Below are 15,318 nucleotides of genomic sequence, written 5' to 3'. Positions count from 1 at the left end.
TAAAAGTGGCCCTTAGGCCTTAGGTTATTGATACCTTAGTATATAATTTTTACGAAATATCACATTTCCTTCGTATAGATTAGACACAATAAATTCTTGATAACTGCTTGGAAGAACCTGTACGTTAAATGCTTCTGCTTCAACCCCACTACTGGGGGAGTTTCACACTGAAGGCTCAGTCCGAAATGCAGATCATGAATTGACACAATTTAGGAAGTGTACAAATCGTGTCCCTCTGCGGTAACTGCTCCAAAGCGTTTCCGAGTTTCGAGCGTGAATCCAGTTTTACTGTATTCTGATACTTATGAGCGGTAGTGTATGTTTTAAGTGAAAACTGGTTGAACGAATTGTTCTTTCTTATTGAATATACCGCTTATTGTAGGATGTCCACATGTTCAGAAACTATGGATATTGATGGTTCATTGTGACCGTCTGTAATTTTTTGTTTTATAATGTTTGGCAAAATTTTGCCTCGTAATGAAGATATAATGGATGAAATGAAGATACAGCATAACGTTCTCATGAAACTCATATTTCAGATAAGAATTTATACTTGCAAATGAAACTTGCAGCTTCGTGACGTCGCCGTAACAAACTAAATGAAAAACGGTGTGCGTCCGAATTCATTTGTCCGGTACTCTAACTGTCTTTCGCTTTCGGTACGTTAGGTAACTTGGTTCTGAAAAGTCTAGTCAACAAATGTAGCGGTCGTCGTTTTTCACTTTTCTGAGACACATGAACAGTCATCGTTAGACTTCGAATATTAATACGATATCCTATTTACCGATTAAGTTGATTAAGGTGCAAATAGAATAAGAATGTTACTAATCCCTTTTGAAGTTCGTGTTTCCTTGTGGTATGCCATAAAAATATAAAATCCGCTGTTTAGTCATTATTGTTAACATGACAAATTTTGCAAATTTTTTTTATTAACAAGAGGACATTTCGTATAATTCATTTTTTATGTTTTCAGTATATTTTTCAGAGTTTCTGACGTATTCCATGTATGTACTGTGCAAAAGGCTATTTCGCAGTATTCTAATTTTTTATTGGGAAACATATTTGTGTTTGGCGCAATTGATGCTTGAAAAATTAATTTTTCACATTCAGCTCCCCTTAATTGAAGCATTCTAAATATGAGTTTTACTTTTCCATTATGATAAACGTTCAAGGCTATTTCTTTAGCTCCCAACGATACCATAAATTAGCGTTCGAGTAACAATTAGTGAATTTATTATTTTTTAGGGGTGATTGAAAGACAACGTTTTATCCTTTCATATTCATTACTGTAATTTGGAGTTGAGCGATATATTAATGGATTTTAGATAACAATAACTTTGATAACAATATTAATTTGTCGAGGGTAGGCAATTATTTTAGTTAATTTCATGCATTAAATTGCATTAAATTGCATAAAATGGATTTATTAAACAGTTTCTTTAGTGGAAGTTCAGCGTATAGTAATTTTATGTGGTCATTTGATCGGATTGAGGAACTTATTAATACATTTAACGGTTTCTACCTTCTTCATATTATTTTATATTAACATAATATAAACAGTAATTTGTATACAAATTTTAATTTTATTCAAGCCTAGCGATGATTAATGCGTTAAACTGTGTTCTCAATTAGTCAGGTAACAGTGACTATTTCTAGTTCATTACAGTACGAAATTACGTGATAATTAGAATCACTCTTGATTTGAGAAATTAAAATTTTGATTAACTCATTATCTAATATGTAAAAAAAGGAGCTAGGTGAATTTTTAACAGTTACCTAGTGCATTACCGAAAGTGTAAGAATAATTTAAGATCACGTGACGGATTATTTTCTCTTATAGAAAATACGAGCCTAAGTGTGAAGTTTGATTGGGCAGGGCTATTTTAATTTTCGAATGACTTGTTTACTGTCTGGAGAACTTGACGACGAATTTGCACGCAAATTTGCATTTAACAGTTCTCCCAGAAGTTGAAATTCTGAAGTTACTATTGTCAACGCATTTATGTTTTATACAGTTTCTGGTATTAGATGATTGAAAGTAGTAATAATTGAATGTTAATAACGTGATACGCTTCTGCTACATTTTTATTCCTTTAGATTTTTGTATTATATTCTTTTTTTTTTACTACGCAAACAATTGTATCATGCTTTAGTCTCAGTATTACTTTACTTTGTACCATACATCATCTTTCCCTCTTGTTCCTTCTACTCGTTCTTTCTTTCCTTTTTTTGGAACAAACAAATAAATCACTGAAATTTTACAATTCACCTTCGAGCGAGTTCATTAATCTTCCGCGACAGGAATTTTTAGAGCAAAGCAACTTTAGGTACGTACATTCCATTTGCAAGTGTGTATTAACCATTAATAGCATTGTGCTTGACGCTTTTTCGACTAATTGAAAGTCAATTATTTATATACGTAACATTTAAAAAAGAATGTTGTAAACTTACAGGCATTGAATAAGTTTAAATAACGTGTCAATAACCATCCGGTAGTTTTCCGTTGAAATTAAAAGATTCTACGTTTGTTGCATTCTTCAGTTATAACACACATTTATTACATTTTATTAATGAATATATTGTACCTAGTCAAATGTTTACTACTTACAAGGTATTCAAAGGATATAGTCTATAACAATTTGTAAATATAAATAAAATTTAGTAGGATTAGAAAGAAAAAATTTTATTAAAAAATGAGATCTATTTCGTTAGCGTTTTCGATTTATAAAAATGTAATTTCTCAAAATATTTTTCTTATGTGATGTTCGGTATAAGCCTTTTCAATTTTTTCCTCTGAATCTAATAATAACAATGTTGGAATTCTGCTAACACGAGTAACTTTTCAAAACTCCAAAATTCTTTTGCAGCAAAATCAGTTCTTCAAGTATTCGTAGGTCCGACACAATTATTTCCATGTAATAGATACATTAACCCCATAACAACTGTTGTAAATTATTCTAATACATACAGGGTGGCCCACATAACTCTTAACAGCTCAATATCTCGAAAACTATGCCATCGATTTTAAAGTTCTTGGTCTTAAATTGCATGAATCTGAAGAGCTATTCTAACTACATAAACGTGAAGTGGCCCCCCTTCCCCTTTAAGGGAGTAGGGTTACTTTTATAATTTTTAATGGAACCCCCTATAAAACGTTACATATTTAGATTCTACAGGAAAAAAACAAGTAAATTTTGTCTGAAACATTTTTTTGTCAGATATTTCCATGATGAGATATAACAGTTTGAAGTTTCGACTTGTAGGTACTTACTTGAAGCGCTCGGAAATTGCGTTATTGAATTATACGTGCTTGAGTCCTTTGCTTATTCGTGAAGAAATTAAATGTTCAAAATGTCCACCACGGGCTTGTAAACATTTATTTACTCGAAACATCAAAGTTGTTCTAACATTTGTTAACATTTCGGGAGTAACCGAAGCGCAAGCGTCACGTATTCTTTGTTTCATATTCTCTTTTGTCGTCGGCGGTTCAAACATAACTTTGTCCTTTACATATCCCCATATGTGACGTTTGCGCTTCGGTTACTCCCGAAATGTTAACAAATGTTAGAACAACTTTGATGTTTCGAGTAAATAAATGTTTACAAGCCCGCGGTGGACATTTTGAACATTTAATTTCTTCACGAATAAACAAAGGACTCAAGCACGTATAATTCAATAACGCAATTTCCGAACGCTTCAAGTAAGTACCTACAAGTCGAAACTTCAAATTGTTTTATCTCATCATGGAAATATCTGACAAAAAATGTTTCAGACAAAATTTACTTGTTTTTTCCTGTAGAATCGAAATATCTAACGTTCTATAGGGGGTTCCATTTAAAATTATAAAGGTGCCCCCGCCCCCCTTAAATTGATGTAGTTAGAAAGACCCTTCAGATTCATGCAATTTAAGACCAAGAACTTTAACATCGATGGTATAGTTTTCGAGATATTGAGCTGTTAAGAGTTATGTAGGCCACCCTGTATATGCATATGGCTCCACGGATTTCTGTCAGTTGAGGCCAATATGGCTTCCCCTACCATATTTACTTTTTCTTCGTGCGTTTCAGCCAAAAATGATAAGAATTTCTTTCGGATTGTAACTAGTGTTGTTAAAATGAGCCTCGAGTCTTGAGCTTTAACAGCTCGAGTCGCGGTTCAAACCCTAAAGGCTCGAACCCTCAAGGTTCGAAGCTTGAGTCGTGAAAGCTCGAGTCTTTAACGCTCGAGCCTTTAAGCTTGAAGGCTCGAGTCGTATAAATTGTATGTAGTGAAGTAATGTACAGACCTTGCGTTTTCGAAGCCTTAAAACTTAACCTAAAAGTTTTCAGTTTTTAACTCTAATATTACACGAATCTCAAGCTTTTGAAGCTTCAAGGGGGAATAATCCAAAAACATCCAGAAAAGCGTGGTTTTTGTAAATTAGTTCTGCAACACCCAAACCTCATTAAACTATTACTAATAGGGTGATCAAATATATATGTTGAACAATACGTTAAATTTTCTTTTATTACAAAATACCTATGTATACTTGAGCAAGATATACGAGGCATAGGATGTTACGCGTCGAACAAAATAGTTTCTCAATTTGTTCACGGTTCATTGATCTGAGAGATAAAGTTGGGACATTTTTTTCGTTATTTACGTGATATTCGACTTAATATTTTAGTAGAATATTTTCGAACAATTATACTTTGAAAGTATATATAAAAAACTTAATTTTTTCCAATCGTCAATGTGCTATTCCACATTAAGTCTGAAGCTTTAAGGCTCAACCCTCTACAATCCTTAAGTGTTAAATAATGGAATTAACACTAAATCTATAATATTATACTTTATTCAGTTTTTAAAAAATACAGCCATGACTGCAAACACATGGAGGCCTGAATCGTTGACTGACTCAGTCTATTTCTCCTTTTAGTAATTAAATTGCCAGCTTTCGAAAACGATTGTTCGCTAGGGACACTCGTAGCTGGTACTGACAAAATGTCCAAGGCCATTTTGCGTAAATTTGGAAAAGATGTTTTCCGCTGGTTCCACCAAGCGATTGGATCAATTTCTTCGGATTCTTGTTCTGTATTTATATACATATCAATTTCATCACAGAAATTACTTTCCTTTGCTTTATAAATACTAGAAAATATGGAAGCAGTAGAACATCTCGTCCCTGCCTCCTCGGTTTGTAGCTGTTTTGCTGTATGTTCTTCTGAATAATAATTTATTTGAAAATAGTGCTTTAATTTTTTTAAAGCATCCAGATTTCCTCTCTTCACAAAATAATCATTATTTAGACGGGGATTCAAAATTACCGAAAATTCACTGAAATCATTCAAGAGTGGTGCTAAATACTTATTCAATTTTGTTTCCATAACGGTAGCACATGCTTTAAGAAAAATGTCGTCTTTAAAATTAGATATGTGCTGCAATAGTATCTAAATAGAAGTAAATAAAAATTAGTTAATTAATAATAGTAAATAATTAAAATTTATATGTTGTAATTTATAATAATACATACCTGAATAACAATTTGTACGTAACATATACTGGGATATTTCGATTTTGATAAGATAAGGGTAGCTTCATTAAAAACGCTAAGATATTTCGCTATTAATTCGATATTGTCCCAAGAATCAATATTGTATTCAATAAATTCTCTCCTTTCTTCACACAGATAATTTAGAACTGCTTTCATTGTAATAGCGCGTTGTAACATTAGGTATGTTGAATTCCAGCGAACTGGCATATCTTTAATAAGTTCTAAATGTTTTACATGTAATAAAACGCAACACTCTTCATATATTTGTTTCCTCTTACCAGAAAACGTAATAAAGTGAACGAGTTTTGATATTTTATTAACTTCGGTCTGGATTTCTTTTAAACCAGTTTGTACTACTATGTTCAAAACATGAGCAATACATGGAATATGAGTTACATTTTTGTAATCTCCATTAAATGTTTTTAATAATGATAGGCATTTATAATTTACTGCTGCATTATCTGTGGTAAGAGCTATAAGTTTATTTCTAAGATCAAATTCTTCAATAACGCGTTTAATTTTTTGCACAATGTTTTCGGCTTTATGAGGGTATGGGATCATGTCAAAATCAATTAGTAATGACTGCATTGTACCATTCATCGTAAAGTGGCTAGTGATAACAATATATGGTTTGTGTGTTACGGAGGTCCAAAAGTCAAATGTTAATGATATTTTATGATTTGATTCTCTAAAATGTTGAATAATTTTATTCTTTTTTTCCTTGAACGTACTCTGAATTAACTGATTCATGGTATACCTGCTAGGAACTTTATAATTTGGGTTCAATCCACTCACGAAATTAACGAAAGCTTCTTCTTCTACAATACGCAGTGAATGACTTCCCTGAAGTATGAACTTCATCAACAGATTTTGAAGAACAGAAACAGATTTTGTCTCATGTTTCCCAACATTTTTGCGTGTTGCTTGCGAAACATTTCCTTCATGTTTCTTATAATGTTTTCTTAAAATACTATGCGATGTTTTGAAAGAAAAAGAATGGTTACAACTACGACACTGTACTTTATCCTCTTCTTTCTTTTCGAAGCAATTCCATTTCCACGAACTTCTATGATGGACCTCTGTCATTGTTGCCTCGTGTTCGTTATCAGAGATTCCACTAAAAGAACTATTAAATGACACCGATGCTTCATCCATTGTACAACTTGATTTGTAATTTGAATTTTAAATTTTAAATTCTATATAAATTCCAGTTTATTATCCGGCCTTTTTATATCTTTTATAGCGTTTCTGCTCACTATATTCTTGCTTTGGTTGTTTCTTAAAACTAATTGATTGTTACCGTCATCGTTATTTCAGTTCCCTTGACGATTGAAACAAAATCGGTTCCTTCGCCTTTATGCTCTGCACGGTACGTTGGCGTACAAAATCACTCATACGCTGAGTATTGTATTTTACGAATTTGAAGTATTTAGAACTTATTAAAGATATGTCAGTTCGTTGAAATTTAATATATTTAATGTTAGAACACGCTATCAAAATTAATGCTTTGAGATTATCTCTATGAAAAAATAGGAGAATTTGTTGAATACGCTATTGATAATTAGGGCAGTATCAAATTAATATTAAAATATCTTAATGTGTTTAATAAAGCTACACTTATATAGTATAGTATATGTTACTTACAAGTTACTGAGATACGATTACAGTAGATACATACCTATTTAATGTAAAAGACTATATTCTTCTTTAAAAATATGTTACTGCTATGGAAATCAAACTAACTACAAAATGAAAAATCAGAGACACACCACGGACCAAAAAGTACTATCCCCTTCTATATTTTCTAATATGTGCGTACTGTAAACAAATAAATACTTTATTGTAAACAATATACGTATCACAAGAATTTGAAGACACGGATCCGACCATTTGGTGGAACTATCAAAACGCATTTTTTCTATATGTTGAAAGTTTTAAAGTCGTAGTTGTACAAACAAAGTAAATGAAATATAATATTAAGGACTTGGTGTTAATTTCATTATTGTTAACACGCTAACCGCCATCGTGGTCATAGATAACCGGCACAACCGAACTCAATAAAATTGCGTAAAATCCGCAAACAATAACGTTTATAATTTTGCAAATACAATGAATATTAGAATGGTAGTTGAAAACAATAAGTGCAAACATGAACATGTTGCACAATATATGTATATAATCAACTTGTGAAATATTTTTTTATATGATTCTCATGGGCAATCACTCTTTAGCGCTGAAAACACAACCAGCAGAAACACGCTCGGCAGTGAACGTGTTAAACATAAAAGCCTCGAGGTTCGGGGCTCGAGCCTCGTCTACTCAAAGCCTTGAAACTCGAGCCTCGAGCCTCGACGACTCGAGCCTTGGAGCTCGAGCCTTGAGCCTCGAGCTTCATATGATTGTAGCCTTAAAGACTGAGTCTATACTCTAAGCTTTGTAGCTTCGAAGACTCGAGCTTTATACAACACTAATTGTAACTAGTCAATGTCAACTTTTAGATAAGTTGTTATTCACACAAAACAATATACATATTTCCTTGGATTGTGTAGGCATTACATCATTGTCTGGTCTATAAAATGTATTCTTGATAGATTAACTGCTTTTTAAAAATTTTAAACATATTACACAAAACAATCTAAAATATATCAAATAAGTACCATTATTTATAAGCCTGTCCAATATTATTGTATCACTAATGATTGTTTTATGTGTCTAATATGACTTTCAGTAAGAAACGAAGAAAAGAAACTCTTCCATTTATTCCATAGCAAATATTCAGAATCATACACCATAACTACATAACGGTTTCTGCATATTTTTTGCTAAAAGAAAGGAGTCATATTCCTCTCAAGCGTCACAAATCCATGGAACAAGGTGTATTCTAAAAGTCACGTAAATCTTCAATACATAACCCCATCAGTATAAATAAATTATATTTATAATAATATAATTATAATATTTCTTATATTACGTGATTTTTAAATTTTCTTTCGAGGAGTGCACAAGACGCAGTACTTAGACTATCAATATATCACCTAGCAATACACATCTGTCAAATGAGAAAAACTATAAATCTGTTTGTTTCTTCTTCAGGTGATGGTGACCAACGTAACATCACTCCTAAAAACAGTCAAAGCAGTAGAAGATGAGCACACGCGCGGTACCAGGGCTCTCGAATCGACTATCGAGGCGATTGCTCAAGAGATTCGCGCTCTGCACACTCCGGAGATCCAAAAGAGCAACGTGACTCCAGAGGATTTGGTCCGTTGCACCAAAAGCATCACGATGTCCACCGGAAAGGCGGTAGCTGCTGGGAACAGTTGCAAGCAGGACGACATAATCGCAGCAGCGAATATGGGAAGGAAGGCTATCAGTGACATGCTAACGATTTGCAAGGGAGCAGCCTACAACTGCGCTGAAACTTCTGAACTTAGAGACAGGACTCTTCAGGCTGGCCACGACGTGGCGATGCATTATAGGGAACTATTGCAAGCAATCCTCCAAATAGCCTCCAGATCTGGTGACCCTAAGCACACACTGGTCCCGATATCTAGAAAAATCGCCCAGAGTGTCACTGAACTGGTAGCTGTCGCTGAGCTGTTGAAGGGAAGCGATTGGGTGGACCCTGATGACCCAACTGTCATAGCTGAGAATGAATTGCTAGGCGCTGCTGCTAGTATCGATGCTGCTGCCAAGAAGCTGGCTAGCTTGAGACCTAGAAGAAGCATTCAGGTGAGTTCTGTGAACGTTTATGATTATAACATAGTCTTTAGAGGATCTGGTGAATACGTGATGTTAAGGTATTTAAGTTTTGTTTGTCTTTTGAGGACAGGCGAGACCTTCAAATGCTTTAACAATAATATTATTACCTTTATTAAGAATTTATTTTAATTTGTTGTTTCTTGCATTGTTGATTGTCATTTAGAGACATTGAAAATTTTTCAACATAAGTATAGATCTAAAATCTAAAAAATTGTATAAGAGACTGTAATGAAATAAGTATTTTATGACACTTGAGAGTCTCGTCGAGTTAATTCAAATGTTATTGTGGTTTCGATTGGCATTCATTGCAAAGGTAATGATCACTTCAGAAGAGAAAAGAAAGTGGCAGACTGGAAGAAGCTTATCTGGTTTCCGTAAGATATGTTTGATATTCTTGGTTGTTTTTTCATAATCGACCAGGAATCAAACATATTATTATGGCGGCCAGAAGAATCAACGAATGTTCATCGCCGGGTAAGGATGACGAAAATAAGTTAATTATAAGTATAATAATGTAAATTTCTTTTAACCCTTATCGGTCGAATGTCATCTCTGATTAAGACATTGAAATTTTATCGTATAAGTTTTACCTCCGACCCAATGGCATGTGATAGACGAAAAGGTAACCTCCGATACGGGTTACTATACATTCAACTCGTAGCTTGAAATCATTCAATTTCGTCTATAGTTTTAAGCAATTCCGCTATACCCTTAAATTATACAGAAACAGACAATCTTTGAGGTAATTTGTCGTCGAGAAAACGAAATCAGTGGCCAGTTGCAGTTAAATTAATTAAGTTGTATTTATCTCCAATTAATAATTCTTTATCCAGTTACCCATGTCCTCAGTTGTTTATATTTCATTTTACAGGAGGCCAATGAAGACATGAACTTCGACGAGATGATCCTCGAGGCCGCAAAATCGATCGCGGCCGCAACGTCAGCCCTCATCAAAGCGGCCAGTGCAGCACAGAGAGAGTTAATAGTTACAGGTAAAGTCTCACGACAACCTTTAACCAGTTCCGACGATGGCCAATGGTCCGAAGGTTTAATATCCGCCGCGAGAATGGTGGCAGCTGCAACGCACAGTCTCGTGGAATCCGCGAATGCGCTTGTACAGGGTGTCAGCTCGGAAGAGAAGCTGATCTCTAGCGCGAAACAGGTCGCCAGCAGTACTGCACAGTTATTGGTAGCCTGTAAAGTGAAGGCTGACCCCGACAGTGAGAGCACTAAGCGTCTGCAACAGGCTGGAAATGCTGTGAAACGAGCTACAGACAACCTGGTCAGAGCAGCGCAGCAAGCTATCCAGCAGGAAGAAGAACGGTCCTTGGTTCTGAATCGCAGGATGGTCGGTGGCATCGCCCAGGAAATAAACGCTAGGACAGAGGTGTTACGTATCGAGCGAGAACTGGAAGAAGCCAGAGGCAGACTGACAGCGATCCGCCAGGCTAAGTACAAAAACCGACCAGACCTGACTGACACCGATAATGAAGGGGAACAGAGTGGCTATGAAAGTTATACGACAAAGTACGAGACCAGGGTAGTGATGGGATTTGAAACGCTTCGAATCGCTTCGAATCTGTACACGGACGAAAACTACGAATCATTTCGGATCTGATTCGAAGCTTAAAACTCTTGAGAGTCTTAAACGGATTCGAAGTTTTGAACAGATTCAAGGTCAACGAATTCGAAGTCTTGAATGGTCTTGGAAGTCTTGAATGGTCTTGGAAGTTTTGGAAGTGATGAGGTTTTTGTTTTTTATAGATTTTGCAAGCTTAATGAATATTCAATATATTACAGGCATTTTGATTACTTTTATTCTAGCAGTATCACTGATATAAGATATTAAAGAATAATTCCGAAAATTTCGAATAATCATAAATACATTTATTGTTTTTGGGGACTGTAAGAAAGAAAATGTTAAACAAATTGAGAACGTTCCCCAATGATTGAGACACAATTTGTAAAAAAATAAGTTTATTGCTCATACATACTATTTATTGAATAACAAAATTGTATTCAAACTTAATATAGCGAAGGATATAGTTAAAAAGAAAATACCAACCAGCGGTGATTTTAGGAAAACAATATATAAACTTTATTAACTAAGTAAAACAATTTTGACTAATTTATTAAGTATTTACATAGTATTGAAATTAGTACTCTAATCCATTAATACGTTATTATTTATTTATTATTACATACGCCATTAGTATACTATTCGTTAATTGCTTCATTTTTAGTTGCAAATAGTAGTTTAATTAAAAAAAGGAAAAAAAATCCAAAAGCAGGAATTATAATTTCGCGTATGTAGTAAAAGAATTAAATTAAGACATACAACTTTGGATAAAATCTTGTGTTACTAAACATATACAATAATAAAATCATTATTATTTATTTATCTTTAAATAGAATTACTACTTTATACGGTATATATTATATTAAATGTAATTATGCACAATACTATTGTAGCTTCATAAATTTGGTCGTGACTCGAGCTAAGAGGCCACCTTCGGAAAAAGGTCCTGCTTAGGTAAGTAAAGCGTATCGTAGTGTGTGTGTGCATGTCATGTTGCTCGCTCAGTGTCAATTATGAACAAAAGAACCCTGACCTGCGAGGTGCAGTCTTCACCATTTGTGTATTCTATAGCAATGTTTCTTACTTTTAGTTCATCATTTTATTTAGTTAATATAGTTTATATATATTGTTTTCCTAAAATCACCGCTGTTTGGTATTTTTCTTTCAATTGTATCCCAAGCTACATTAAGTTTAAATATAATTATATTATTCAATAAATAGTATGTATAAGCAATAAACTTATTTTTACACAAATTGTGTCCCAATCATTGGGAAATATTTTTGATTTTTTTACATTTTCTTCCTCACCCCCACCCCCATTAATATATAATAAAAACAATAAATGTATTTATGATAACTCGAAATTTTCAGACATTCTTTAATATCTTATACTGTCAATTATACTGCATGAACAAAAGTACAATCATCAAAAAACTTGTAAGATATTGAATATTTATTAAGCTTGCAAAACCTAATATCAATAATCTCAACACATTCAAGACTTCCAAGGCGCTCAAGGAATTCCAAGACCGCTCCAGTCTTCAAATCCGCTTAAGACTTCGAATCCGTTTAAGACTTTCAAGGATTTTTAAGCTTCGAATCACATTCGAAGCAATTCGAATTTGTCGCTTGAATTCAAGACAGTTTCGAAGCGATTCGAAGCGTTCCAAATCTCATCACTATACATGAGTCCACAGTTTTTTCCGTTTTAATTCTTTCCTGAGTGCAATGTGGCACCACCACTCCGTATGTTATTTAATTCACGACCACGTTATATCTTGACGGGGACTGTACCTGGCCATGGCTGTAACACGGGAATCGCCTTTGTAAAAAACGAAAACATCACTGAAGCCATCCCGTGGATACGCGATAGCAGACCGTTGAAAACTGCAGATAAGCCACGCACAATTTAATTTAGTTCTAATTTATCGTAATTTTTAAGTTTAAGGCCACGGATTAACAAGAGAAGCAACATATCATTTATTTTTATTAACTTTTCAAGACCGTGCGGCGTCGAGCCCCGGTGTCTGCCTCCCCCACCCCCTCTTCGACCCACCCGATTAACACTTTCTGTTTTCGCGATTAACATTAATGTTTAAGTCTTTGTTCGTTCTGGAAGCTGTCCGTTTGCTTAAACCTTGTGTCTTCTCGCGTGTATAGTTTTTCTGCTCCCTGTTGTTGCGTGATTTTATTTACCTTCCAATGGCGGTGGCTCGTTTTCGAGAATTTCATCGACGAATCGTCGGCCTTTTTCAGTCAGGACTGTTCAGTTTAACAGAATTATTGATAAACTATAAAAACGATATAAATATATTGTAAGAAAGAAATTTTTTATAACAGTTTTGATTGGGACAAATGCATGTGCTTGGATAGATTGTTCGAGTACATTAACACTCGAAAGTTTGGAATTGTTGATCGTGTTTGTAACTTTTAAAAGAAAATAACATAATTTACTCCAAAATTGCATTGCTTCGGTGTACTATCTTTCTGTGGTTTTATAGGGTACAAAGTTGCAGATAAACCACTGTATTATCTTCCATTTGGTTAATAATATACGAAATATATTGGCGTAAGTTTGTATATATTTTAATGGATCAGTAGTAGAAATATAAAAAACTATGTCTGTAGGTCTTGTATTTTACACAGTTTTTACCATTATTGTGTTCTGAAAAAGTCTCTGGAGAATACAATGTTGCCACCACAGGAACATTAGTGTATATTCTAGACCAGGCCTGTCCAACTTCTGGCCCGCGGGTCATTTCGCCAGACGACGCGGTCCCCACCATCACTCAGTCCATACCCCACTACTCGCTTGCGCTGCGATACGATCGTCGGGCAAGAGGTACGTGCGGGTAGGAATTTCTGGAGCGTCAGAAGTGGGGACAGTCAGAGCATGTACACACGCTTTCTTTTCTCTATATCGTCGTCGGGCTACTTGTGGATATGGAGGGGGGTCATTCCCCTCGGCTGAAAGAGCAAGTCGGTTAAAAAAAAAAAAAAAAAAAAAATGGTAACGACAAATGGACTCCGGAAATTTTATACAAAATGCAAGAAAGGAATAGGAAATGAACGAATATTTTAGAAATATGTATTTTCAAGAAGAGCAGCGATTGGACACGGTTGGACAGACCTGTTCCGAGTGATCGATTAGTGCAATTATTGTTAGTCTTTCGAGGATAGATGATGAATTGTAAATAGATAGTAGATAATCCACATCGAGGTATCGGCGAGTTATGGAAAATACGATTCCGAAAAACGGTGGCGGAATAAAAAGTGCCTAAGTGTGTAACGAGCTGCCGCTTTTTCACGTGCTCGTAGTGAACGTGGGGTTTTCTTAAATATTACCAAAAATGAAATGCTTTATTAATGTTCGATGACACGATAACGAGATGGAAATGAAACCCTGAAAAATGCCTTTGCGCGAAAGAGAGGTCTCAAAATAACAAGGAGAAGCAGATTTATTATTGTCAAACACTTTCAACGTGATGCGTATAGTGGTGATCAAGAAAAAGTTTAAAGTCAGTATTTAAACCTTTTTCTTTATTGATTTTGTGACGATAATGTTGCTGAAAATGAATCTCTATTAAACTTGTATCGATAGTCTAGGTCGAAGTTACAAAAATGAAAAGGTTCTAATTACATTCATTTTGCCCGAGTGAACTTTTTACGTCCATGTGTATAATATTTGTCTCCTCTTGTATTGATCCTCAATTTTCATAATTTTCTATGATATATATTTTTACGATACGATAATTATCATTAGAAACCGTAATTTCTGTAATTGCTTTTAGTATCATCTACACTTTGAAACTTTCTTTTGACCCACCTGGTGTATGTAGACGTTATTGCATTTAATGTTGTGTATTTTGAGAACGACCGCCACTTGTATTTTTATTTTATATACGTATGCGTAGGACACGGATTAGTGCAACCTTTTTAACCTCGGATTAGTGCAAGCAATCCCCACAAAGTTTCTTACTTGGTTTCCTCAAAGAACGCTTTATCAAATGGTGATACATTTTTCACACCCCGATAGAAATAGATACGTAGTACGATGAGTTTTTTTTTATAAAAATTTTTATACACACCAATTTAGTGACCTCCATCAATACAAATTCTGTCGCACTAATCCGAACCTTACTATACCTATGTAGGTGTGTGCCATGATATATAAGAAAATATATATACAGATGATGATAATAATGAATTGTAACGAGACAATTATACAATATATATATATATATATACAGGGTGTCCCAAAAATGTCCTCCGACCCGGAAATGTGGCACTCGGGGGGTGAATTGGAACAACTTTTTCCTTAGCCAAAATTTAAACTGAGGCTTCGTTTACGAGATATTAACGAAAAACCGCGACCAATCAGAGCGCGAGTTTGCCAGCCGAGTTCCCGCGCTAGCGGTGGCTACGCGCTACGCTTGTACTACGA

The 15,318-nt window shown here is 34.6% G+C and overlaps 1 protein-coding gene across 6 annotated transcripts in view; it reads left to right on the top strand.

Annotated features, from left to right (window-relative positions):
* LOC107192645 (talin-1) overlaps positions 1-11,254 on the top strand; it is a 125,147-nt gene extending 113,893 nt beyond the window's left edge. For all 6 annotated transcript variants that reach the window (XM_015581951.1, XM_015581952.1, XM_015581954.1 and 3 more), the window contains 2 exons: positions 8,627-9,265; positions 10,167-11,254. In XM_015581951.1, coding sequence (XP_015437437.1) covers positions 8,627-9,265; positions 10,167-10,913 — 1,386 coding nt within the window. In that variant the 3' untranslated portion in view covers positions 10,914-11,254. The remainder of the gene's footprint in view (positions 1-8,626; positions 9,266-10,166) is intronic.
* Positions 11,255-15,318: the final 4,064 nt, after the last annotated feature.

Source organism: Dufourea novaeangliae, unplaced genomic scaffold, assembly GCF_001272555.1.
Source record: "Dufourea novaeangliae isolate 0120121106 unplaced genomic scaffold, ASM127255v1 scaffold393, whole genome shotgun sequence".
Classification (NCBI taxonomy): Eukaryota; Metazoa; Arthropoda; class Insecta; order Hymenoptera; family Halictidae; genus Dufourea; species Dufourea novaeangliae.
Note: the sequence above shows the minus strand (reverse complement) of the source record. Positions and strands in the feature narration are given on the sequence as shown.